Source organism: Hipposideros armiger, unplaced genomic scaffold (genome assembly GCF_001890085.2).
Source record: "Hipposideros armiger isolate ML-2016 unplaced genomic scaffold, ASM189008v1 scaffold_15, whole genome shotgun sequence".
In the NCBI taxonomy this organism is placed as follows: domain Eukaryota; kingdom Metazoa; phylum Chordata; class Mammalia; order Chiroptera; family Hipposideridae; genus Hipposideros; species Hipposideros armiger.
This window is the reverse complement of record NW_017731365.1, coordinates 5,554,242-5,580,791: the sequence shown is the minus strand read 5'-3', so window position 1 is coordinate 5,580,791 and position 26,550 is coordinate 5,554,242. Positions and strand designations below refer to the sequence as shown.

Sequence of the window (26,550 nt, the reverse complement as noted above, 5' to 3'; positions counted from 1 at the left end):
CCAACATGGGCCAGTGAAGCAACATCCTCCACAACTAGACTGAAGAACAAAAGGACAGCAACTTGTCTGTTCCCCTCCCCCAATTCCCCAATGCTTTCCTCCCCCAATTCTCCAATAAAATCTTAAAAAAAAAAAAAAGAGAATCTGATTCCCACACCTTTAATAATTGTGAGTAGATCAATAGGTAAGATAAACAGACACTTTAATAATTGTGAATAGATCAATAGGTAAGATAAACAGATAAACAAAGCAGAATAGGTAAAGATCCTCTGCTATCTCTGTCATGCTTTCAAATAATGTTGCCAGAATATCAGCTCCCATAAAAAATATTACTGGTGCTACCTACATGTAGTAATGGCATACTGTTCTTATGTCTTTTGCATGTCCCTGAGAAAAACATTCCTAATTGCTGAATTGTAAGCTCATCTTAGAATTGTGTATCCGTTCTCATAACTGAAAAATAATAGAAGAGTCAAAATGTAATATGTTTCTTTGGTTCCTGGAATTACATCACATTAAACTGTTAATAAGTTAGTTTCTTAGAAGCCTTTCCTAGAGTGGAGTTTGGAGTAGAGTTAGGTAAGGGAAAAGTTTCAAAATATGAATCTTCATCTTCATGTTAATACATTGATAATTAGTTACTATCCATATGTGACTAACAGGAGGCAAAAAAAAGTGAGGAAGTAGTTGTATGATTTGAATATTTGATTGTATTGGTCAATGTGATCCTCCAGTGCATACACCTATGCTCTAGGACTCTGCTTGGTACTGGAATGTAATGGTCATATCCTAAGACGAGGGCATGCAGTGAATGTGTCTGATCATTAGCAAAATGAGCCCATCATTTTACTTCCTCTTAATTTATTTCTCATAAACTCCTTTTCTGCTAGCATTTAAAATATATATATATTTTGGCACAATTGGATATGTTATAGCGAAGTCTGGTTGTAGCCGATTTAGTGGCTCTGGAGTGTATTCAATCAAAATGTATTAAAGAAAACAACATTGTGTTCCTTTTTCTAGAAATTTCTTTTGTGATATTATCCGAAACTTAAATAAATGTGTAAGATTTTATCTTAGAGAACATGTAGGTTAGTCTGCTTTTGACCAATAGTTCCTTTTAAAAACTTTACCCTTGTGAAGCATGACTTATAGCACAATATTGATTTATTCTCAGAACTATGTATACAAAGAGAAATGTCAGATAAGTAGTATTTATTTTTTATTATCTAATTTAATTTTTTTTATCATATAGTGATCATTTAAATTTTTGTTAGTGTCAAAAAGGTATTTTCTTTAAAATACATAAAAAGACCCCTATAGGAAATAACTTTCTCCTTTTTGATATTATTTACAAAACTTTTTATTATGGAAAATATCAAATATAAAAAATAAAAGTAGTGATATATGGAGCATGCAGTTATCTATCATTACCCAACTTCAAAAGTTTTTAACAATTTGCCATTCTTGTTTTCTCTGTTCCTTCCACTCCTCCTTTTTGTTGTTTTTACTGGATTATTTTAAAAGCAAATCTTAGCCATTGTATCATTTTATCCATTAGTAATTCAATGTGCATATCTAACTGATCTATATGGTCTTTAAAAAAAAAAAAGCCACTTACTATTATGCAACCTAACCAGCTGACAATATAATTTAATATAATTTAATATCCAGTCAATACTCAGTTTCTCTGGTGATCTCAAAGATGTCTTTTTGCAGTTGCATATTTTGGTTATGTCTCTAAATCTTTTATTTTTCCCTCCTCTCTTTTTTTCCCCCATTCCAATGATTAGTTGGAAAAACGTGGCCATATGTCCTGTGGAATGTACCACATTCTGGAGTTGCCTGACTTCTCCTTTTGTGTGGTTTAACTAATTCCTCTAACTCCTCCTGTGTTTCCTACAAACTGGTTAGAGCTTGAGACTCAATTAGATTTGTTTATAAATTAACTCCATAGGTGGCGCTCTGAACTTTTTTGTTGAATTGCATGACCAGACATCACACTTTTTGTGATGTGATTGATGTGTAGCTTTGGTGGTGGGAGACTGATACCTCCAGGAAAATTCTCCATGAGTTTCATTTAATGGTTTTGGCAGCCTCTCATGATCATTGCCTAGAACTGTTTCATTAGGGGTTACAAAATGGTGATTTTTCTCATTCCTTCATTCCTTCTACTTTTATTAGCTGGAATTCTAATATAAATAAGAAGTTTCAGGAACATTTGGTTACCTTGAACGATAGTTTATACATGAAAGGCAAGATAAATTCTTGATTCTTTTTCTTGTATCAATTTTCAGAGTAATAAGTTGGTGTCATAATAACTTCCAGTAGTGACTCGTGATTTTTATGTGAAGAATCATTGTGAGCTCACGGATTTTTATGTCTTTTGGGATTTCGATCCATAATATTCGTTATTTTGTTTGATGTTCGGATTATCCCATTTTAGGCTAGTGGGGGCCTCTTTAGATTGGCTAATTTGTCTTTCTGAAATGACCCTTTTATTCTTTGCTAGCAAGAAAGCTTCTTTGCCTTCTGGTACAATTTTTCCAGGCTTACCTTATAAATTTCTATTCTAGAGCAGGAATTAGGCATTTCTGTAATGAGCCTTGATTCTTTTTTAATGGGGAATGACACTTAGGGAGCAAAGTCTAGCTAGATCCTAGGGATGTTTATTGTTATTGAGTGTCATTGATTTTAGGTATTTTCATTTCACAGAATAGGAAATATGTGAGTTTGTATTATTAATTCCAATTCAACTTTAAGATTACAAAAGTTTATACTTATATCTCTTTTATGTTGAAACTCTTGGTTCCAATGACATTAATATAATTCTTTGTATTATCCTATAATATGCTTAAAATAGTTTCAAAATAACAGTACCTATGTTATTCATACCATTAAGACTATTGAATGCAGTTTATTTCTTTACTTTTTATCCTTATAATATATTACATTAGATATGATCAGTCCAAGTATTGTTTTAAAAACGCACCAAGTAATTTATTTCTTTGAATGCTTATGCCCTCAACGTGTTACACAGTTGGGTACATTCATTTCAGTATTTTTTTCTCCAGTGTTTAGGGATTGTTCTCTTTTTATTATTATTATTAGTCTTATATTTTTGTTTCTTTTGGTTAAATACCTAGGAGTTAAATGGCTGGGTTCCATGGTAGGTGTATATTTAACTTTTAAGAAACTGCCAAATTGGGCCGCCCGAGTGGCACATTGGTTAGGAGTTGGCTTGGGAAGCCAGCTCTGAGCAGCAGGGCCCCGGTTTGGATCCCACATGACGGCCAGTGACACTGCGCCCTCCACAGCTAAGATGATGAACAACAGCTCGACCTAGAGCTGGGCTGCTGTGAGTCGCCGGCAACAGGCGTGAGCTTTTATGAGCTGCCATGAGCCGCCGTCCAGTGGCCGGCGAGTGACTGCCTCACCCGAGAAGAGCTCAATGATAACACCAACATGGGCCAGTGAAGCGATGTCCTCCACAACTAGACTGAAGAACAAAAGGACAGCAACTTGTCTGTTCCCCTTTCCTGATTACCCAACGCTGTTCCTCTCCCCCAACTCCCCAATAAAAATCTTTAAAAAATAAAAAGAAACTGCCAAATTGTTATAGCATTTTATATTCCTACCTTCAGTGTATAAGAGTTCCAGTTCCTCCACATACTTGCAAACACTTGGTGTGTTCAGTCTTTTTAATTTTAGCCAATCTAATGGGTTAATGGCATCTCATTGTGGTTTTAATTTGCATTATTATACATATGTCATAACTGATGAACGTTGAACGTCTAATCATGTGATTAGTGGTCAACTCTCTTTTGTGAAGAGTCTGTTCATATCCTTTTGAGTTCTAAGCATTCTCTGTATATTTTGGATGCAAGTTCTTTATCTTGTAAATGTGTTGTGAATATTTTTAACCAGTCTTTTGTCTTTTTGTTTTCATATTAGTACCTTTCAAAGAGCAAAAGCTTTAAATTTTGATAGTGTTTAATTATCAATATTTTTTTTCTTTTATGGGTAGTGCTTTTGATGTCATATCGAAGAAATATTTGCCTTCCTTGAAGTCTCAAATTTTTTTCCTAGAAGTTTCATATTTCACAGTAAGCTATTTGTGTGGTAGGCAGTAAGGATCAATATTTGTTTTTTAACATATGAATACTTAGTTGGTTGAACAACATTAATTTAGATTGGTTCATATGTAGAGCAAAGATGCCATAGATTATTTGTGTGTGATGAGAACTTTTTTTTTTTTTTAAGATTTTTTTTTTTATTGGGGGAATTGGGGGGATGGGAATAGCGCTGGGGAATTGGGGGAAGGGGAACAGACAAGTTGCTGTCGTCTTGTTCTTCAGTCTAGTTGTGGAGGACGTTGCTTCACTGGCCCAAGTTGGCACCATCACTGCGCTCTTCTCTGGCAAGGCAGATCAGTCGCCGGCTTCTGGACGGCCGCTCATTGCGGCTGCTGGCCGCTCACGCTGGCTGCTGGCCACGTACGGTAGCCCATGGCAACCCACTGCCACAGGGGCTGCAGCCTACACCGTCGCCGGCGACTCATGGCAGCTCCAGGTCGAGCTGTTGTTCAGCATCTCAGCTGTGGAGGGCAGTGTCACTGGCCCTCATATGTGGGATCCGAACCGGGGCCCTCTGGCATCCCAAGCGAGTTCTTAACCATCGCGCCACTCGGCCGGCCCTGATGAGAACTTTTAAGATCTACTCTCTTAACAATTTTCAAATATACAATACAGTGTTGTTAACTCGAATCACCATGCTGTACATTATACCCCCAGGACTTATTTATCTTATAACTGAAAGATATATCTTTTACCTTTTGACCACCTTCACCCATTTCTCCCATATTATTTTTAATTATGCAAAACTTTTTATATGTTTTTAAAGTTTATAGTAATAAGGTCCACTGACAGAAGTCTCACTTTCATTTCTATGCTCCTCAACCTGTTTCTTTCTTCTTCCTATATGAAACTACCATTTTTAGTTTTTCTTTTCAAGTTCCTTGTGTCTTTTTAAAAATGTAAGCAAATGTATATTCCTATTTTGTCTCAATATAAACACAGAAGGTAGGATGGTATAAATACTTCCTACAAGCATTTTTGTAGAAACTGACAAGTTGATCCTAAGATTTATAAGAAAATTCAAAGAATATAGAATAACCAAAACAATTTTAACGAACATAGTTGGTGGACTTTTTCTACTTAATTTCAATACTTACTATAAAGCTTACTTTATATGTCATATATTTATATATGTATATTACTTTGTTACTTGCTGTAGCAATTCAGGCTGTGGTGTTGTATAAGGATAGACATAGATCAGTGCAAAAGAATCAAGTCAAGAAATAGATCAAGTGATTTTTGACAAAGATGCCAAGGCAATTCAATGGGGAAAGGAAAGTCTTTTCAGTACTGTTGGTTCATATATATACCAGTTTCTCTCTCTCTCTCTCTCTTTCTTTCTCTTTCTTTCTCTCTCTCTCTCTTTCTTTCTTTCTTTCCTTTCTTTTCTTCCTTCCTTCCTTCCTTCTTTCCTTCCTTCCTTCCTTCCCTTTCCTTTCCTTTTTTTTTCTTTTCTTTTTAAATTATTCTTTGTTGTACCTCATACTTTTCTTTTAGAATTATTTTCCTCCTTGATGTAACACATCCTTCAGAAGCCCTTTACATGGGCTTTGTTTTCTTTGGGGTTCTTTGTGCTTCCTGTATCTGAAGTTTTGTGTGTTTTAATTCTGGAAAATTATCCACCATTATTTCTTTAAATAGTGCCTCTCCCACATTCTCTGTCTTCTTCTGGAACTCCAAGTAGACATAATTAGACCTTATTTTTTCTTCCTTGTTTTTTAACTAGCACTTCTTATTTATCTCTCCTCCTTGCTGCATCCTGGATCCTATATGCCATGGTAATTTATTCAGCTCTGTCTTCTAGGTTTATTCTCTTTTTATGTTGTATCTAACTTGCTGTTTAACCTGACAAATAAGTTTTTATTTCATTGATTTATTTATCATTTCTAGAAATTCGATTTTTTTTCTTAATCAAATCTGCCTCGTCATTTTTAGGGTATTGTGTATGTTCGTATTTTCTAGTTTTTAAATTTCTTTAAATATTTTAATCATAGTTATTTTGTATTCTTAATCTGATAACACCAACATCTGAAGAATTTGAAGAATGTCTAATACTGCTTTGGTTTTTTTTCAAAAATAATTTCTGTTTATTTTGCTCATAGTGGCTTCTTTCATCATGTGCTTTGTAATTTTGGAGTGTGTGCACTTCTTCAGATTGTGTGTGGGAATATTTCAAAACCTGAGGTGAGGGTGCTTTTTGCAGAGTATAAACGTTGCTTCTGCTAGATGCCTTATGACATTATCAACCTAGGTCCACTTTAAGTTAATTTCTTGGCTGTAGTTTACCATACCACGGAAAAAGTGTAAATTCGAAATCAAAACTTCCCTGAGGGCATGCCTGTGAAATTCTAGGGGATTTTTTTCCTACCTACAATGCAAACTGTGAAAAATAAGTTCTTTTGTTGTTTCTCTTCGTCGGCTGGCAGGTTTTGTTTTGTTTTCTTTTTGTAGTGTATTCATTCAAAATGTAATTCTTCAAGGATTTGCTTTAAGTGGGGGTTCTTAGGACCAACTTGCCACTTTACATGGGCTTGAAGGCTTTATCTCCTGTCCCTTGCTTGGTGGCTGAAAATCAAGCTTCTAGGTCTCTGATCTGGTGACTGCCTCAAGGGCAGATGTAGCTTCATCTTCTCCTTACTTCTCTGGGTTTCAAGTTCCTTTTTGGTTTTGGCCCCAAGAGATTTGCTTAAATCCTATGAACTTGGCTATAGTATAAATGGATAATTGTTATATTTTATCCAGTATATCTAGGTGTCAGAAGCACCCCACCCTCACCCCTGCTACATATGTGATCCAGAAGTAATTCTCCATTACTTGCTAACATGATGTAAAACAAAAACAACATAAAATACTAAGGCCCTTAAAATCTCTAAGTAACTCACCTGATTTACTGTTTTTAAAGATAGAGTGTTATATGTTACTGTCATCTGTCCATATCATTCAGAGTTATACTTTGTACGTTTACTTATTTCTATACTTTTTCATTTTTTCTTTGTTCTTATGAAAGTAATATTAACTGTACAATATTTGAAAAGGTAGAAAGTTATAAAGATTTAGGAAACAGCTGACCTGTAATCATCCCCCAGGGTAACAATTTAACATTTTAACATATTGACATCTAGGTTTTTGGCTTTCCTATATGGCATTTGAAATTGTCTTTCTTGATGAAAAACACTATTTTATTATGTTGACATATCTGCCTGTACATTACCTTGCTTTTAGCTTATTATAGTTTTTAACTATACTATTTGATTCAGCTACACAAATTGTTTACTCAAGAAGGTATTTCTTCCCCAACCCCCAGCACTAAACTCAAGGAAATAATTAAAAACTAGTGGTATCAGTTCATAAGTATAAAATTATTATTCTTGTCTCATATTGTTGAATGTCTCAAAAGTAAAGTTACCAGTCTACTATTCCTTCCACTATTTAATTTTGCAATTTTATGGTATAATATTAGGAGCACAAACATCTGGAGTCATACTGTGCAAGTTCCAATTCCGACTCTTAGCTTATGACCTTTAGCACAATAGTTAACCTCTCTACTTTAGTCCCTCCTCTAGATTGGGTTGAGGGTTAAATGAGTGACAAGTGCCTGACATATAGTAAGACCTCAATAAATGTAGGCTATTGGGTTTTTTAAAAGATTTTTATTAAACTATAGCTAACATACAATATTATATTTGTAGGCTGTTTAAAAGTATTTTTCTTTATGGTTTTAACTTCATATTTCTTAAGGAATAATGAGGCTTAAATATTTTTCCAACTGTTTTGGTTTTCTATTTATATTTTATCTCATGTGAACTGTCAAATAGCTTTTTCTTATTATAGAAGTTTCACTTTGGAAAGCAGTTGACATGCCAACATCAAAAGCACAACTGATAAAAGATTAATAAGTTAGACTTCATCAAAATTAAATCTTCTGTACTTCAAAGCACACCATCAAGAAAGTGAATAGACAGCCCACAGAGTGTGTAAAAAACATTTGAAAATTACGTATCTGATAAGGGATTCATAGCCAAAATGTATAAAGAACTCTTAAGAATTAATAATAAAAAGGCAACTAGATTTTTTAATGGGCAAAAGATTTGAATAGACAAAGATGATATACAAATGAACAATAAGCATGTGAAAACATGCTTGCTTGACACCATCATTAGAGAAATACAAATAAAAACCAGAATGAACTGCTTCATACCCACCAGAATGGCTGTAATAAAAAAGATAGACAATAACAAGCACTGTCAAGGATATGGAGAAATTGGAACCTTCATGCATTGCTGTTGGGATTGTAAAATGGTGCAGCTGCTTTGGAAAACAGTTTGGCAGTTCCTGAAAATGTTAAGCATAGAGTTGCTATAGGACCCAGCAATTCGATTGCTACATACATACTCAGGAGTAATGAAAACATTTGTCCACACAAAAACTTGTACATGAGTGTTCATAATAGCATTGTTCATAAAAGCAAAAAAGCAGAAGCAACTCAGATGTCCATCAACTGATAAACAAAATGTAGTCTGTCCATACAGTGGACTATCATTTGGTGGTAAGAAGGAATCTACAACATGGGCGAACCTTGAAAACGAGCTGAGTTGAAAGGGGGCAGTCACAAGTGACCCCATGTTGTATAGTATCATTTATATGAAATAGCCAGAATAGGCAAATCTATAGATATATAAAGTAGATTAGTGGTTGTCTAGGGTTGGGGTATGGAGGAGACAAAAATGGGTAGTGACTATTAATGGTTATAGGGTTTCTTTTTGGGTTGATGAAAATGTTCTAAAATTAGATTATAGTGATGGTTGCACAACTCGGTGAATATACTAAAAACTATTGTATTCTCTAAATGGGTGAACTTGATGGTATGTAAATTACATATCATTAATGCTGTTGGGCAAGGAAAGGTAAGGGGAAGGGAAAGGGGAAGCAACGAATGACAGGTTTGCCTCTCTTCCTGTCCTTTCATCTCCTGCCCAGATGTTGGTTAGGAGGAAGATACATCTGTCCCACATGGTGATTCCAGCTGTGTTAGAAAATTACATGCTTCAGCTTCATTGACATTTCATTTTGGTACGATGGCTGATCATTGAAGTCGAGATAGCTAGGTCCCATGTCCCCTATTAGCTGTGTGCTTCTTGCCCTGCTTCATTACTTTGTAATCGTTCCTCTAAACTTAGGATAATTCCTGCTTTTCTTACGTCAGAGGGTTGTTGTGAACTTCAAATGAAAGTGAGGTAGCACTTTGAAAGCTGTGTAGTCCTAAATAAATATAGAGTAGTGTTAAGATTCCTAAAGTTCTCTGTGTTTTCTTTCCATAGGAGTAAAACACAAATCTTTCCTAACAGTGGAGGACTGTTTTGAATTGGGCAAAGTGGCCTATACAGAAGCAGATTATTACCACACAGAACTGTGGATGGAGCAAGCACTAAGGCAGCTGGATGAAGGAGAGGCTTCTACCATTGATAAAGTCTCTGTTCTTGATTATTTGAGCTACGCGGTGTACCAGCAGGGGGACCTCGATAAGGCACTTTTGCTCACAAAGAAGCTTCTTGAACTAGGTACGTTAACTTGGCCTAATTCAAGGTTATTGGTCATATATATAAATATATGTGTGTGTGTGTGTGTGTGTGTGTGTGTGTGTGTGTGTGTATATGTATATATATGACTATATATCTCATCATATAGCTTTGGTACTTTTTTATTTGTTAGAAGTCATGTGCCTCATCTTTATCCTAAGTAAATGGCAACTGACTTTTATTACCTAAGAGTACTACAGCAGTGGTTGTGTTCCTCTGCTCTGTATTCTTCAAAATTGGACCTAACCCAGCTAACGCACTCAAAAAATGTTTGTTTACCATGTTACTATATTAAATATTAACCAGTTTCCTTTGAAGAATGTCATTGGTTTATTGCATTTCATACTAAAAAAATAGTGATTTGAAATAAATAGATTGAAAATATATTTGGGGGGCCGGCTGAGTGGCTCAGTTGGTTAAGAGCTCGCTCAAGAGTGTGAGCTCTGAGCAACAGCGGTTCAATTCCTGGCCCGAGCTGAGCTGCTGCTGAGCTGCCAACAGGTGGCAGGATAGCTCAGCTAAAATATATATATATATTTGTCATATTCAAATGTTAGAGAAGTGTACTATCTTATAAGGATTTTACCACTAGTGTTTTGAACAGAGATGCAGCGTTTCTTTAAGTACGATCCAGGGACCATGTGCACTTGGATTACTTATTAGAAATGAAAATTCCTTGATCTCCACCCCAGACCCATTAAATCAGAATCTCTGGAGGTGGCGTTGTATGCTTATAAATAAATTCAGGCGGCCTTTGGTATATATGAAGCTTTGCAACTTAAAAAAATTATTTTTATGAATAGGTAAATATGTGTATGTCAGATGAGCCAAACAGTTCAAAAGGATTAGTCAACTGAAAATGAACTTTTGATAATTAGGTTATTTCTTAGTTAAATGAATTAATAAGTTGAAATATTAGTTCAAGTACCCTTTTTTCTCCAATGTTTTTAGTGATTTTTTTTCTCTTGACCCCAAAAATATTTTGTAGAAAAATTTTAAAAATAGAAAAAACTATAGAAGAAATATCCATAGCTGCCACCCTAAGATACCCACCAGTTTTTTGTTTCCTTGTATGTTCGCCTTTTCCTTGCACACACACACTTTTCCCTTTCTTTTACAAAATCAGGCTCATATTGTATATCACAACATATATTGTGAATAGTTCTTCAAAGACAAGAAGTATTTTACAAATAAGGCTAGATTTCTTAAACATGTCAATCAATGCCACAAGTGAAGCTTCTACATACTGTTCTGCGTGTGTGTGTGTGTGTGTGTGTGTGTGTGTGTATGTATGTGTATGTGTATGGGTGGTTGTTTGGTTTTTTTTCTCCCAGATGGGTGGAGTAGTCCTCTTTTTCCCTACTAAGAGATAGCTAAAAATCATGACTAGCAATTCAGAGGTAATTAGTGGACTCTGGCTTATTGCAAGATTATATCTTTAGCTTTCTCTTTTCTGTCTCACTTAGAACTTTGGGGCTGAAATCCACTCAGCCCTCAGCAGCAGGCTGTGTTCTGCATTTATAATGTATCTGTGGTAAAGGTTGCTTTTGAACTGTATACCATGTCTTCTCCATGGTGATTACATTCCAGTTTCAGAAAAATCTTTCCCATTGCTTAAAATAAGTAGAATGAGTAAGTAGTATTTTAAAAATTCATTTCATCAAATTGATCATACACAGTTCCTTTGGCTGAATAGTAAGTTCTCAAAGTAGAAGCAATAATTATTACTTTGAAATAAATGGCTGGTTCTGTCTCCAGAACTCTTTTTATGTAGGGTGACTGTATGTCCTGGGGCAGTACTCATTTACACCTATTGTTTTGGTCTCATAATTTTTATTAGTGCCTCCTTTCATTCTCAGAAACATCCTGGTTTGGAAGGTAATTTATATGGTCCTCTATTTTTATATTATTGTGTTCTGATGTCTGAACAATGTAAACTTACTCATGGACATGCTCTCTTTCTCTTCTAATAGATCCAGAACATCAGAGAGCTAATGGTAACTTAAAATATTTTGAATATATAATGGCTAAAGAGAAAGATGCCAATAAATCTACTTCAGATGACCAATCTGATCAGAAAACCACACCGAAGAAAAAAGGGGTTGCTGTGGATTACCTGCCCGAGAGACAGAAGTATGAAATGCTGTGCCGTGGGGAGGGTATCAAAATGGTAAAGTGGAAAAGCCAATTGTGTGTGTGTGAATGTGTGTGTATGTATGTGTTTGTACATAGTTCCAGAGAAAATCAAGTTCTTTTATAGTTAAGCCTGTGTGATAAAAATAATAATTACTGCATAAAGTATTACAGTGTGCTACATCGTCTTATTGTGGGTGTCACACTTAATATGCTCCAGCTGTTAGTAAAATAGCTTTAAAGTTAAGCTTGTGAATCATATACAATTACAGGCATTTTTGGTAATACTACCCTTTTCACAGATTAAAAGAGGCTCATTTTTTTTAAAGTGAAGGATCAGATTATTTAAGGGAATGATAAAGTTTTTTCTTATAGCTTACTTCAAAAGAGATTTCAGCAGTCTTAAGTAGAAATACTATACCATTCTGATCCATACTATTAAACATGGATTCATCTATTCAATAATCTCTTGTGGTTTTGCTGCTGGTCAACCTTGACAAGATTGCTTAGTGAATTGTTTTAGTCTATTTAAGAAATATTAAAAATGCAGAAAGACTTTCAGCAGATTTTGACTTTAACATTTATTCTTTTTTTGTTGTTTTTTATTAGTTTCAGGTGGACAAAGCATTGTAATAGTTAGACATTTATACCCCTGACAAAGTGACATTTATTCTTTATAATACTAAAATTTGTCTATAAACATCCTTTTGTTTATTGTATATTTATATGTATTTATAACTTAGGGTACTGGTGCTTTAGGATGTTAATAGATAATAGGCCCAAAACAAAAAAGTTCAAGTCTAGGGAACATAGGTTTTTGTTCAGCCTCAGGACTTTTCAGAGCCTTTTTATGATAATGTGCAATGTGGATATGATAGACATTGCTTCCCTACACTAACTGATAAGGGTATCCTATTTTCAAGAATATCGTGTGGTACTAGTTGAGCTGAATTCAGGCATATGTAGAAGGAAGTGGATTAGTGAGTTTTTGAAGTAAGTGCTTTTAAGAGTAAACATTTGAATAGCGTTTAACTTTTTCTCTGCTAATAATAAACTCAAGCTGGGCTTTGCATTTTGGTATTGATGACCTTTTGATATTTGATGATTTACTGTTGACAGCCAAACTCTAACAGCAAAGAAGTACATTGTATCTACGTTGACACTTTAGATAGCGAGATTCACAGAGTCCTGGAAGAACATGCCTACTTTTGTTTTGGGAACTATGAGTAAATACAAAGATAATGACATTTTGTTAGACTCATGAAACATTTTTAAAATATCACATCTAAATATTTTAGTATCTTTTGAAGATAAAGACTCTTAAAAAAATAATCACACCATTATCACTCCTAAAAAAATTCATAGTGATTTCATAATATCATCAAATATCTGGTTAAGTGTTCAAAGTTCCAATAGTAAGCACATATTTTTATTGCCTTTAATAACTCTTAAGGAAGAGAGCAAAATAGAACTCTAGGTTTAAAACATTAGTCTGCTAATTTGCCAGTTTGTTGGCGTGACACATACGTCATTCCTGCCCAAGATCAAAGGAACATCATTTTTCTCAAAATAAATTCATCTCATCATTATATAAAAGACATAGTTGATATAATGTCTTGGATTTGACTCTAGGTAAATAAAGTACATGGAGAATAAACATGAATCATGATTTGTTTTAGTATGTTAACTAATAAAAACAAAAACAAATATTACTACTGTATATATATATATATGTACTCATATTTATTTAATCAAGAGAAGAATCAGCATTGGAGTAACTTCAGTTAATATAACACATAGATGATTGAAAGAAACATTATTTGTTTTGTTGACCGCTCTATTTTTTTTTTTAAGATTTTATTGGGGAATCGGGGAAGGGGAACAGACAAGTTGCTGTCCTTTTGTTCTTCAGTCTAGTTGTGGAGGATGTTGCTTCACTGGCCCATGTTGGTATTATCATTGTGATCTTCCCAGTGAGGCAGTCGCTAGGCCGTCCAGCTCATGCTGGCTGCCAGCCACTCTCTGTAGCTCACAGCAGCCCACTGCAGCAGGGGCTACAGCCTAGCCGTCACTGGCGACTCTCAGCAGCCCAGCTCCAGGTCAAGCTGTTGTTCACCATCTTACCTGTAAAGGGCGCAGCGTCACTAGCCCTCATGTGGGATCTGAACTGGGGCCCTGCTGCTCAGAGCTGGCGTCCCAAGCCAACTCCTAACCAATGCGCCACTCTGCTGGCCCGTGACCACTCTATTTTTAATACCCACTAATAAATGCGCCTGGCTTCTTTGTTTAATAACTTATTTTCTCTTTTTCGGTGCTACCCATTTTCATTTTCACTTAAAAAAAAAAATTTTTTTTCTGCCCCAAACTTTTAACTGGAAGTGTTTTAGGAAAACCTGGTTAGTTTTTTTGTTTTTTGTTTTTTTAGAAACTTTCTCTTTCTGGGTGCTTCCCAGTTACTTTGTGGAATGTGGAGCAATGCTGGCCATTCATATTTCCATAAACATTTCATTATTTCTTTCGTACTTATAACATCTGAAATTTATTTAGATGAGAGAAGGGTTAAAAGAGAAATCTCATCTTTTTTCTTATTTAGGCCTATCAGCTCTCTTCCAGAAGTTATCATTAATAAAAATTTTCAAATTCCGAACATCCTGTTTGTTGCAAAATATTTGCGGAGAACCATTTTTATTGTGTTTTTTCATCCACAGATCCTCTCTGTATACACAAGCATGATTATTGTTTATTATCTCCATAGGAACAAGCATTAAAAATATTATACTCTAATATATTTATCATTTTCTTTATGTTTAGACTCCTCGGAGACAGAAAAAACTCTTTTGCCGCTACCATGACGGGAACCGGAATCCTAAATTTATTCTGGCTCCAGCCAAACAGGAGGATGAGTGGGACAAGCCTCGTATTATTCGCTTCCATGATATTATTTCTGATGCAGAAATTGAAATTGTCAAAGATCTAGCAAAGCCAAGGGTAAATAACTTTTTTCTTTTTTTCTCTCCTCAGTTTACTATACCTGTGTATCAGCTTTTTCTTTGCATGATTGCAGAAATGATCATTGATATGGCAATAACCCCACAGATAGTTTTAGATATTGTTGCTGCAACATAATGGAATTGTTAACTAAGCTCTGTTGATTCCATTTTTTCTCAGCTTGTTATCAACACTGCGTAACGTCCTGTAAATGGGTTTTAATCTCTTAATTATGAAAATCATAGATGAGATTTTTATTTCACACTTAACAAATTTGTGTTTCAGCATCTTCCTGAAAAAGTTTTCTATATACTTTGGAAACCTTTAATCTCAGAGACTAATCCAACACCAACTTTTTCATATGTTTTCTATTTTTTATCTGAAAGAATACTTGAAGTATTCTTATTCCCTTTTAGGCACATTATTACTAAAAAAATATAATTGAGCACAAGCATCATGCTAATTGGAAATAATAACATAGTTTTCTGACTTCAACCCACATCATTTATCTTAATAAGAAAAACAATTTAATGTAAACACAAACCTATCAACTTAGTGTTTAGTGTAGAAATTTTGTGTGTGTGAAAATGTGAGAAAGAATACCCTTTATACTCTTGCCTTTTTCCCCATCAGCTTGTTTTTAAAACCTATTTGGTATTATTGATGGTAAAATACTAACTGCCATCGCTTTCATAAAGAGATTGTTAAATGAACACTAGCTATATTTTTACTCACTACACAGGAGTTGGCGATTTTTTTCTGTAAAGGTCCAGATAGTAAATAATTTTTAGGCTTTTTGAAGGCCATATAGTCTGTCACAACCACTCAACTCTGTTGTTGTAGTGCAAAAGCATGCATAGAAACTACAAAAATGAGTTTGGCTATGTTCCAATAAAACTTTATTTCCAAAAGCAGATGGCAGTGAATTTGGCCCATGGGCTATAGTTTGCTGATCCTTTCTATATCATACAGGTTGAATTATCTAGATACCTGTATTACAAAATAAGCGTAAAGTTAGAATTTTTGTTTTTCTTAAGTTTTAATACTTTTCCAAATTTCTACTTCTTGTTTGTTTTTGTTGTTTTTTTTTTTTTTTACCAAAAACTACATTTTAAATGGAAAAGACAGGTCTAAAATATATGGGAGTTGTCCAAGGGAATTCTTATAAATCTCTACTTATAATTACATCATATTCTGTCATTCTCTTTTGGGTTCCTATTTCAGTCCATTATTTGTGGTCAATAAACCAAAACATCTTGGTAGAATATTTATTAAGAATTCATTTCAGCTTAGAGATCAAGTCTTACATATCTAGGTTTGGAAGCCAAAGTCTTCAAAGGGGATGCCTCAATTGGATTATTTTTATCAAGAGATTCAATGGCAATAAAAATTTCATACTTTTTGTTAACCTCAGAATCATCCTCCATGTTAAAAAAAGTTTAAAATCATTATCTCTGCTGTCATCTCTTTTGTACTGTTTTTTAACACTTGAGTTCATTTGCATTTGTTGTGCTCAGTCCAAGATTATTTCACTGTATATATGAAATATATAAGCAGATATATTGAAGGAAGAACAGATTGATTTTGAACATTAACCTTTGCAAAACAGTTGATCCATCACTAAAAAAAAAAAGAAAAAGAAAATCAAAAGTTTGTAATGTCTCATTAACTGCAAATAGCTATTCTTATAACTATAAATAGACTTCAAATTTTAGAAATTTCTCCTTTCTTCACAGTCACATCCTTTAACCATGGAAAAAATTAATTTTCAATCTGTTTTCTTTGTGTACCCTTCATTCATGCAAAACAAAACCAAAAATTTTTAAATAACTTTTAAAAAATACAAAAACTTAAAAAATACAAAAACCTAAAAAAACCAGTGGCTTTCAAAGCTCAACACAAGGTGACTGGAAGTCTATGGAGTTATTTTCTCTTTTCAGCCTCCATTGTAAAAATCCCAGAATTCTGACTGGTTGGATAAATGTGATTCATTTTTTTGTTTTGTAATGCAAGTATTTTGATGGTTGGCTTCACAGCTGAGGCGAGCCACCATTTCAAACCCAATAACAGGAGACTTGGAGACGGTACATTACAGAATTAGCAAAAGGTAAGAGATGTGTATGCTGCATATTTTGATCTCTAATGAGTGTTTTGTACATCCTACAGGAATTCTTCATTTAAAGGAAGTAGGTCATTTTCAGTCTCCAGCTCAAGTCACCGCCTATTTGTACACGCATGGACAAAGTGCTTTATGTTTCACAGGTCTTTCTCTTTAACTAGAAGTTCTGTTTTTAATCTTTAATTGGTCTGTTATTTTTAGGGCATTAATATGCTTTGCATCTCTGTTCAGGTCAGGAATTAAATATCCTGGAAATAGCTTGATACTTGTTTTCTTTTCCCTTTTTCTTGCCAAAGAGGAAAAAAAGAAAAAGACACAGCCTGGATTAACCTGGGAGTAGTCTTTGTTTGTGTAGCTCTCTCACACTCATAAGTGCTGTGGTGAATTCACGTCATCCTTCATGGGTGACTGTATTGGCATTTGTTCATACATCTTGTACAATACCGTTGTCATTTTGGAGTAATCTATACTCCTCCGGTTGGAGTTTATATTTAAAAAACTTGCTGACCTCAAAGTTGGCGATGGAAAGGACAGAGTTATGCTTCTGATCTGTCTTCCAACTGCTGTTACTTGTGAATTTTGTTGCCTTTTACTTTGCCAGAGAAACTTAACAGCAGTTTTGTCTTGTTGAGAGTTTAAAAAAATGAATTATTCTTTTATCAGAATATTTAAAGAACATTAAGCTTCTAGATCTGAGAAAGCTCCTGTGAAACCCAATTGCTATAAATCATTTACATCCAGCTTCAAATTTTTTTGTTTTAAAAAAAGTGAAAGGACAATAAATCTACAACAAAAATTTGTCAACTTGTTTTCTCTTGATTTGGAAGTGGCTTTTCTGATTGCCACCTTTCTAAATGTTTTTTGCTGATTTGAAACCATTACCTATCATCCAGTCCAATCTGAACCCTCCAATCACCTGTGGCTTGGCAAAACAAAACAAAACAAACAAAAGTCCAAAATTGCCTGCTACGTGAATAAGTCCTTGTCCTTTCTCTTTTTTTTTTTTTTGTAGCTGAGCCGAGCTACAGTACATGACCCTGAGACTGGAAAATTGACCACAGCACAGTACAGAGTATCTAAGAGGTAAGGGAGTAATGGAGAGAACTTTAGTCATATTTAGACCATTTTCTTTCTTGAGAATCTAATTTTTATAAAACCCATGATATGGCTTCAAAGATCTAGGCTATTAGGCATAGGTATTTGATGACAACCATGCCTGAATTTTCAAGATGGACTAATAAATAGACATGGTTATGGGGCATTTAATAGAGATTTCCAGAGTAATTTACTGGATTTCAAAATCCCTGCTGAGACTTCCCAAGCCCTATGAGCTAGCTGAAGTTATATTCTCCTACTGAAGTAAGAGAAGTTACCAAAGACCCTTCATAAAACAAGGCCTAACTTGGTCTCTATAATAAAGCATGGGTTTAAAAATCTCTGGGTTACCCAGTAGCTAGCTGTAAGTATTAAGAAAGTAAATACCTTCAAAGATTGCCTTTGCAAGTCAATTTGTTTCAAATTCTTTGTTTTTTTAACAATGTTTAAAGAGAATCTATTAACTGATAGATTACTGAAGTAATTTTTAACAGTTGATAACTATAATTTATGTATATAACATAGAAGGAGCTCACGGAATAAGTGACATGATTCCAACATAACTCCCATTCCATCTACTTATTTATGTAAAGGTTTTTCAGCACTCAGAAATGAAAATAGTAATATCATTGAGCTGAATTCAGTCTCATTCTAACAAAAAGTAATATTTATCCACATATATAATACCTAACTGAAAATAACAAAATAAGCCCCATCCATCTCATGAAGAACATTTTAATATGTTTTCACCTGTTATGTTTGATAATGATTGTTTAATCATGTTATTTAGGTTAACTGTTCTATTAATAATTGTAGTAACTCATCCCAGAAGACATTATTTTAACACTTAGACCTTTATGTTATAGGAAATTTATATTTTTATCAATTTATATAAATACTTTTATTGTACGTAAGTATAGTATGATGAAAAAAGACTTTTAGGCATAGAAATATGTTACTCTAGGACAGAGCTTCTCAACCTCAGCACTATTGACAATTTGGATCAGATAATTCTTTGTTGTTGGGAGATGTCTCGAGGTCTGTAGGATGTTTAACCACATCTCTGGTACCCACTAGATGCCAGTAGCACTCTTTACTCCATTTGTCACAATCAAAAATGTCCCCTCGTATGCAAAATCTTCACCACCTCCTCAGGGACTCCACTTCTCCACCCCCATTGAGAACCACTGTTCTAGGATAAGAATGGAATGAAAATGCAAGCTTAAAGTGGCGGGGAGTGGGGGCTGGGGGTGGGGGGACATTTAAAATTTCCAAGTATTAAAAAATACTTTGTTCATGTATTTTTTTTTAAGTGATTGATGGTGGGCATTATTGTGGTAGAGTCCACTGGATACATTAAAAAAGTAATCATTTTTCAGAAATTACCACTATTTTTAGTGTGACAGAATTAAATCCTTGGAAACTATTATGTTAAAAATATTTAATTGTCAACTAGAAAATTATGCAAAGGAGCACATAGATTTTAACAACTATTTTAGGAGGTACTCGAACAAAAAAAATTGAATATTACTGCTGTCAGTCATAGCAAAACTAGATTATGTTGATTTGTTTCTTTATTCTTTTTGGGCAAAGCTATATGTCTTCTATATATGAACCTTCAACATCTCCCTGGTTTCTTAATTGCCCTTACCACTACCTTCTCCCTTGCCGCAGTTAGAAGACATAAGGAAAATTAAACTTGCTATAATTTTGATTCAGGAACACAAATAGTAGATGGTAAGGATTTACAAAAACTAATTTGTTTAGATATATTTTGAGACATGATTTATACTGCTTCTGTGAATTGTAATTAACTCTAATTTTAAGTTAAGCTTAAGCTAATTTTCCATTTTATTACAGAACCTTATTCATGTCTAAAAAAATTAACCCTTATCTATTTTTAAAAAAAATAACTTTAGCCATTACATATTTTATCAGAGATTATTGCATGATTGTAGGCATTTTCACTGCCATAAGGCTTGTAGTATCTAAATTCTCCAGATTTCCATACTTTTAGGAAGCATATAAAACAAAAATTCGTGAACTCTGTGTTTTGGAAGTCATTTTTGGAAATTTTCTATTATACAATGGACTTTTTGAAGAAACAGCCAGCCCACAGAGTCACTGGACTCTTACCAACAAGTCAAAATAAATTACTCTTGGAAAGGTGACCTATAAACATTTTTTCCCTTAAGAACTAAGTATTTCTAAACATTTTGAACTTATTTTTTAAATATTCTAATTTTGTAGCTCTAAGAAGCAATTTTATTAGATTTTTAAGAAAGGCACAACCATATTTTATATTTTATATAGCAGAAGACATTTAGCAAGTTAGCATTAGAAGACTGAGTAACACCAAAATAAACTCACCCAGTCTTGGCAACATGCAGAGTGTGTGTGTTTCTGTTCAAAACAGCCTAGTAAAAAAGGAATTCCACAGCACAATGATTTTCATCTTTACTCTTAGGAAAATTGTTCAGCAACCCTTTTAAAAATAAAATATATATGTTGAAAAAGAGGGTCTTAACTGTTAAAGGAATTTGCCCCATAAAATATCCAGTACATTTCACATTTTAACAAAGAAAAAGTTTTTACTATTTTGGGAATTTAATAGCTATGTCTAGATACTATCTACCCATCACTGTAAATCTGAATTTTCAAGATTCCTAAAGTGAAATAAATGAGTGTTTTTATGTTTCCTTCATATATTATTCATCTGAAAAAGGCATCTAAAATGCAAAATAAAAGAAACAAATCATGCGTATTGTTAATGTAATCCCTTTTGCTTTGGGACCATCTGTATTTTGAAAGGATCAGAAGGGAATTTCAAATATCTGTATTTTGAGAAATTTCTAAGTGATTGCATCATCTCTGGAAGTAAAAATGTTTCAGTGTTCAAGCAAACAGAATTTTCTTTGGGCAAAGTATGTGTGGGAATCCATTATTGTTTAAAAAACGCGAAGTTTTTATTTACTTTATTGACTGAACTTTTGGCAAGTCATCTCTGCCTTTTCCAATATTAAAAAAAACAAACTAAAAATTTACTACAGCTAGCTAATGGAGGAGCTAATACTTTTGGCTAAGTCAGAGAAATGGAATATTAGTTTTTGAAAGGTAAATATTCAGTTATGTGCACTGAAAAGACAGTTTAGTTATGTGAGCTCATGAAGTCCAGTTAAAGTAATATAAATGAAATATGCAAATAAACAATTTAGTGTGGTAGAAAAAGCTTCTTTGATTCTAATGGGTTATTCTTGGAAGTGGTTTTAATTTTTCTTACTCTGAAGTATGGATTTCCTACAATTGGATCTTTTATTATGCGTTAGATTGAATTTGCCCACATTAGTAAGGAGCAAATACAGTGTAAAAGTGTATTAATATTTTTACAACATAGAGGTAAATACAGATAGCTTTGAATGATTTCAGATATATTTTTAAATTGGAATAACTTTTAACAACAGCATTGCCTTCTATTGGGTTGCTTGGTTCTCAGATTGCGATAACTGAAATGGACAGATCTATAGTATAATATTATTGTATAATTGTCCCCCTGAAAACCAAAGGGAACAGATAAATTCTCAATCTAGGTGATTAGCCTTTCTTTGTTAACCATCAAGCACTTAGAGAAAAAATTTTGAAAGTTTTGACCTCTGTAACTGGCACTTTGGGCCCTGAGTCGTCTTTTGCTTTTGCAAAAAATCACATGGTAGTTTTATTTACATTAGCTGATTGTAGATATTAATTTTGACATATGTTGAGTTAGAAGAAGATAGCGATAGTATTCAGATTATATCACTCACATTTTCCTTTGGAGGTTTTGTAACAGTCTCCAAAACCTCCAAATGGTACATTGTCTTTCTGTTTTCTTGAGCATGCCTTCCTTACTAATGTATTAGAAATACAGTCATGCAGTGTGAGACTGTTACTCCATACTCAAATAAAGCATTCCAATGAGACTTTTAAAAATGTTACTTTGAAAGAATAATACAGATTTTTGTAACAGTAGAAACTCATTAGAAAGGGAAAAGTTGAAATGTTACTCTCAATTTGAATGTAAACTTAGCTCTCAGGTTCCTGTCATTAAGACCAAAAGGAAGATATTTGGGTTATCTTGTTATTAATGGAAAAAAGGGACACATATAAAATTATCTGGAGAAAGAGTTCTGTTTTGCTCCTGGCACAAAATTATGTTTTATGGGGAAAAAAACTAGAACTTAGTTGACATTTTCAACTATAGTTGTACAAAAGGTAAGATGTTCTTCAAATGTTTTTTCCTGTTACAGTAAATGCTGTGACTTTACATTCTAACTCAGCTAAAACACTGAGTACTAGAAGAACCTTGATTTCTGATGATTTAATTTAATACGGGAATAAGACTTCCAGATCCTAGAGAATAGATAGTTAATATATATTACAGTGTCATTGTCTCCATTGAATTTTTCGCAGTGTCACAACAGTGTAAATTCAGAGCTAATTTCTTAGACTACCTGATAGGTCTACAGTAATGTTGCTGAAGACAGATTTGCAGTAATGGTTTAAGGAAGGAATCCAGATGAATAAAATGTTTCAAATGTATGCAGTTCTTCAGCTAAGAAGATTCTTATATTTTGAAGAGGTTTTTCACATGAAAGTCAAATGAAGCAAAATAACTTCTCATGCATCAGTAGAATTCATTTTCCTTTTTAGCGACTATAACAGAACCACAGTTAAGATAACAGAGCAGTTTTTTAAATGTGCAATCATCAATTAATTTAACTGCTAAGCTTCAAACCTTCCATCGAGATCATTTTTGATATAATAATAAGTGCAAATTAAAACTTTTTAAAATTTAAACAATTAAAATATTTTTGCCTCTAAGATTGGCAAAGATTAAAAAGATTGATACTGGCAAAGATTTTCTGAAATGGGCACTCATAATCAGTTGGTAGGAGCATAAATCTGCAACTTTTTTGGAGGGCAGTTTGACATTATTTATCAAAATGTAAAAGTCATCTAGCAGTTCCACATCTATGAATATATCCTACAGAGAGATTTCCACAAGTTTGCAAAGATAAACAGAAATTTCATTACAATATTCATAATAGAGAAAAATTAAAAATAACCTTATTTAACCAGTGGTTTATTGATAGACCCTTATGGTCCTTTTGGAATTAAAGATACTTTATTTTAAAAAGAAAAGCAGTAGTTTAAAAAACAAGGAGTAGAAATGTAAAGTGGTCTAGTCACTATGGAAAATAGTCTGGCAGTTCCTCATAAAGTTAAACATAGGATTATCATATGATCCAGAAATCCCACTCCTAGGTATTTACCCAAAAGAATTGAAAGGAGGGACTCAAACAGATACTTGTACACCCATGTTCATAGCAGCATTATTCACAATAGCCAAAAGGTGGAAGCAACCCAAATGTCCATTGATGGATGAATGGATAAGCAAAATGTGGTCTATACATGCAATGGAATATTATTCAGCCTATAAAAGGAATGAAGTACTGATGTATGTACCTGGATGAACCTTGAGGACTTTATCTCTAACTGGAAATAGATAGTGGTGATGGTTGCACAAATTTGTGAATGTATTAATGTTACGGAATTGTACATTTAAAAATGGTTAAAATGGTAGATTTTGTCATGTATATTTTACCATACTTAAAAAATGGCTAATTTCATGTTATGTATTACACCTAGGAGTAGAATTGCTAGGTGATATGCAACTCTATGCTTAACCATTTGAGGAACTACCAAATTTTTTCAAAGTAGCAGCACCATTTTACATTTCCACCAGTAATGTATGAAGTGTTCCAATTTCTGAATATCTTCACCAACACTTGTATCTTTTTTGTTACAGCCATCCTAGTGGGTGTGGTTTTGATTTGCATTTCCAGGGTAGCTAATGATGTTGGACATCTTTTCATGTGCTTATTGGCAATTTGTGTGTTTTGTTTTGAAAACTTTATATTCAGATCCTTTGCCTATTTTTAAATTGAGTTATTTTTTATTGAGTTGTAATAGCCATATATATATATTTTTTAATTTTATTTTATTTATTTATTTTTAAAGATTTTATTGGGGAAATGGGGGAGTGGAACAGTGCTGGGGAATTGGGGAAGGGAACCAGCCAAGTTGTTGTTCTTCAGTCTTCATTGTGGAGGGCGCCAGCCGCCATCTGGCTTCCCATCAGCAGCTCATGGCCTCTAAGCTCAAGGTGCTGTGTTCAATCTAAGTTGCGGGTGGGTGTAGCCACCATCCCATGAGGGAGTCGAACCAGCAGCTTTGTTGTTAAGAGTGCATGCTTTATCCACTGAGCCATTCGGGCAGCAGCTCAGTTCAAGGTGCCGAGTTCAGTCTTAGTTGCGGGTGGGCATAGGCCACCATTGAACAGGCAATCTTGTTGTTACAACAGCTGAGCCATCCTGCCACCTTTTGGCAGCTCAGCAACAGCTCAGCTCAGGCGCAGTGTCACTGGCCCATGTGGGAATCGAACCGGTGGCCCCCTTGCTCAGAGCTTGCGCTCTTAAGCCAACTCTTAACCAACTGAGCCACTTGACCGGCTCACCTTTATATATTTTAGATGCAAATCCTTATCAGATTTTTGATTTGTAGAAATTTTCTTCCATTCTGCGAGTTGTCTTTCACTTTTCCTGATGGTGTCCTTTGAAGCACAAGTGTTTTATTTTGATGATGTCCAGTTTATTTTTATTTTTTGCTTCTTTTGATGTCATAGCGAAACCACTGTTTAAGGTCACAAAGTCACACATGCCTATGTGGCTTTCTAGTCCTTACATTTAGGTCTTGAATTCCTTTTGAGTTAATTTTTTTCATATGGCGTGAGGTGTAAGTCCAACTTCTTTCTTTTGCATGTGGTTATTCAGTATCCCAGGACCATTTGCTGAATATAAAAAGCATTTCTTGCTTTTATCATTTTAAAAGTGTAAAGTGAAAGACTGCAATGGTAGTTGCTAGAATGGCAAAGGAAAGGTGTTCCTGGTAACAGGAGACTTCAGGCTGAGGAATGAGCAGCATTGTCAAGGAAAAGATTAAATGTGAAAAGGGAGGCCGAAACTGCTGGAATAAGGCCTGTGGAGTAGGAAAGGGTAGATTCGAACACATACATAGAAGATCCAGCCCCTGTAAGGCTGAAGAACAGTGCTTCTACCAAAGTACAGGAGAAGAAGGTAAGGATGGCTGCTTTAATATTGGTAGTAGCAGGGAAGGAAGTTGAAGATATCAGAAGTAGACAGGTTCTTTATGGGTATTCGGTTCCAGGATGGAATAGGAACAGTTATCTTATCAAGATGTATTTAGTTTGAAACTTTATTAGAACACTTGTCAATCTTTTGTTGCAGTTATCTATAAAAATCAAGTCAGTAGCTGGTTGCTTATTTCAAAAATCTATCAAATTGTTGCCAGGCAGAAAAGATAGATACACTAACATACTAGATTAGTTCTACCAGGAACTCAGTCAGACGGGAAGAAATAAGTTCTTAGTATATTTATCAGGTACGTCCTTTATAACAATAAAATTCTTGGATCCTTCTTATTTCTGCTACACCGAGGTATAGCCATCACCGTTATCTAATTCCAAAACATTTTTGTCACTCCAAAAAGAAATCCTGTACCCATTAGGAACCTTTGTCCCTTCCCCTCTTCTCCTGGCAACTGCTAATCTACTTTAATGTGTCTATCGATTTACCTATTCTGGACGTTTCGTAGAAATGGAATCATAATATGTGGCCTTCTGTATCTGGCTTATCTTAACATGTTTTCAAGATTTGTCCATGTTGCATCATGTATCAGTACATCATTTCTTTTCATGGCACAATACATAATCTGGATATATCACATTCTGTGTATTGATGGGTATTTGATTGATGTCAATTGATGGACATTTGGATTATTTTCATTTTTAGATCATTAGTAATGCTGCCATGACCATTTGTGTACAAGTTTTTGTATGAATGTCTGTTTTAATTTCTCTTGGGTATATACCTATGACTGGAATTGCTGGGTCAGATGGTAACTCTATATTTAACAACTTGAGGAATTGCTAAGCTGTTTTCCAAAGTGGCTGCATCATTTTACATTTCTACCAACAGCGTATGAGGGTTCCACTTTCTTCACATCTTCCCCAAAACTTGTCATTGTCCATCTTTTTTATTATAGCCATCCTACTGGGTGTGTATGGGTACCTTTTAAAAACTTATTTATGCAAGTAATACATGAACTTTTTTTTCCTTATAAACTTTTTTTTTTTTTAAGCTGAGCCATCCTGCTACCTATTGACAGCTTAGCGGCAGCTCAGCTTGGGCCAGGCATCGAACCGCTGTTGCTCAGAGCTCAAATTCTTGAGCGAGCTCTTAACCAACTGAGCCACTCGGCTGGTCCTCCTTATAAACTATTAACATTATCTAAATCAGGCTAAAAACCTTATGACCTTCACCCCAGTCAATTCCTATATCTTAACGAGAAGGAACAAATTACTCTTCTTTTGTTCTTCAGTCTAGTT

The 26,550-nt window shown here is 34.3% G+C and overlaps 1 protein-coding gene across 1 annotated transcript in view; it reads left to right on the top strand.

Moving 5' to 3' along the window:
* Nucleotides 1–26,550, top strand: part of P4HA1 (prolyl 4-hydroxylase subunit alpha 1) — a 98,614-nt gene that overhangs the window by 45,724 nt on the left and 26,340 nt on the right. The window contains exons 5-8 of the mRNA XM_019624640.1: nt 9,455–9,694; nt 11,686–11,882; nt 14,657–14,833; nt 17,965–18,035. Coding sequence (XP_019480185.1) covers nt 9,455–9,694; nt 11,686–11,882; nt 14,657–14,833; nt 17,965–18,035 — 685 coding nt within the window. The remainder of the gene's footprint in view (nt 1–9,454; nt 9,695–11,685; nt 11,883–14,656; nt 14,834–17,964; nt 18,036–26,550) is intronic.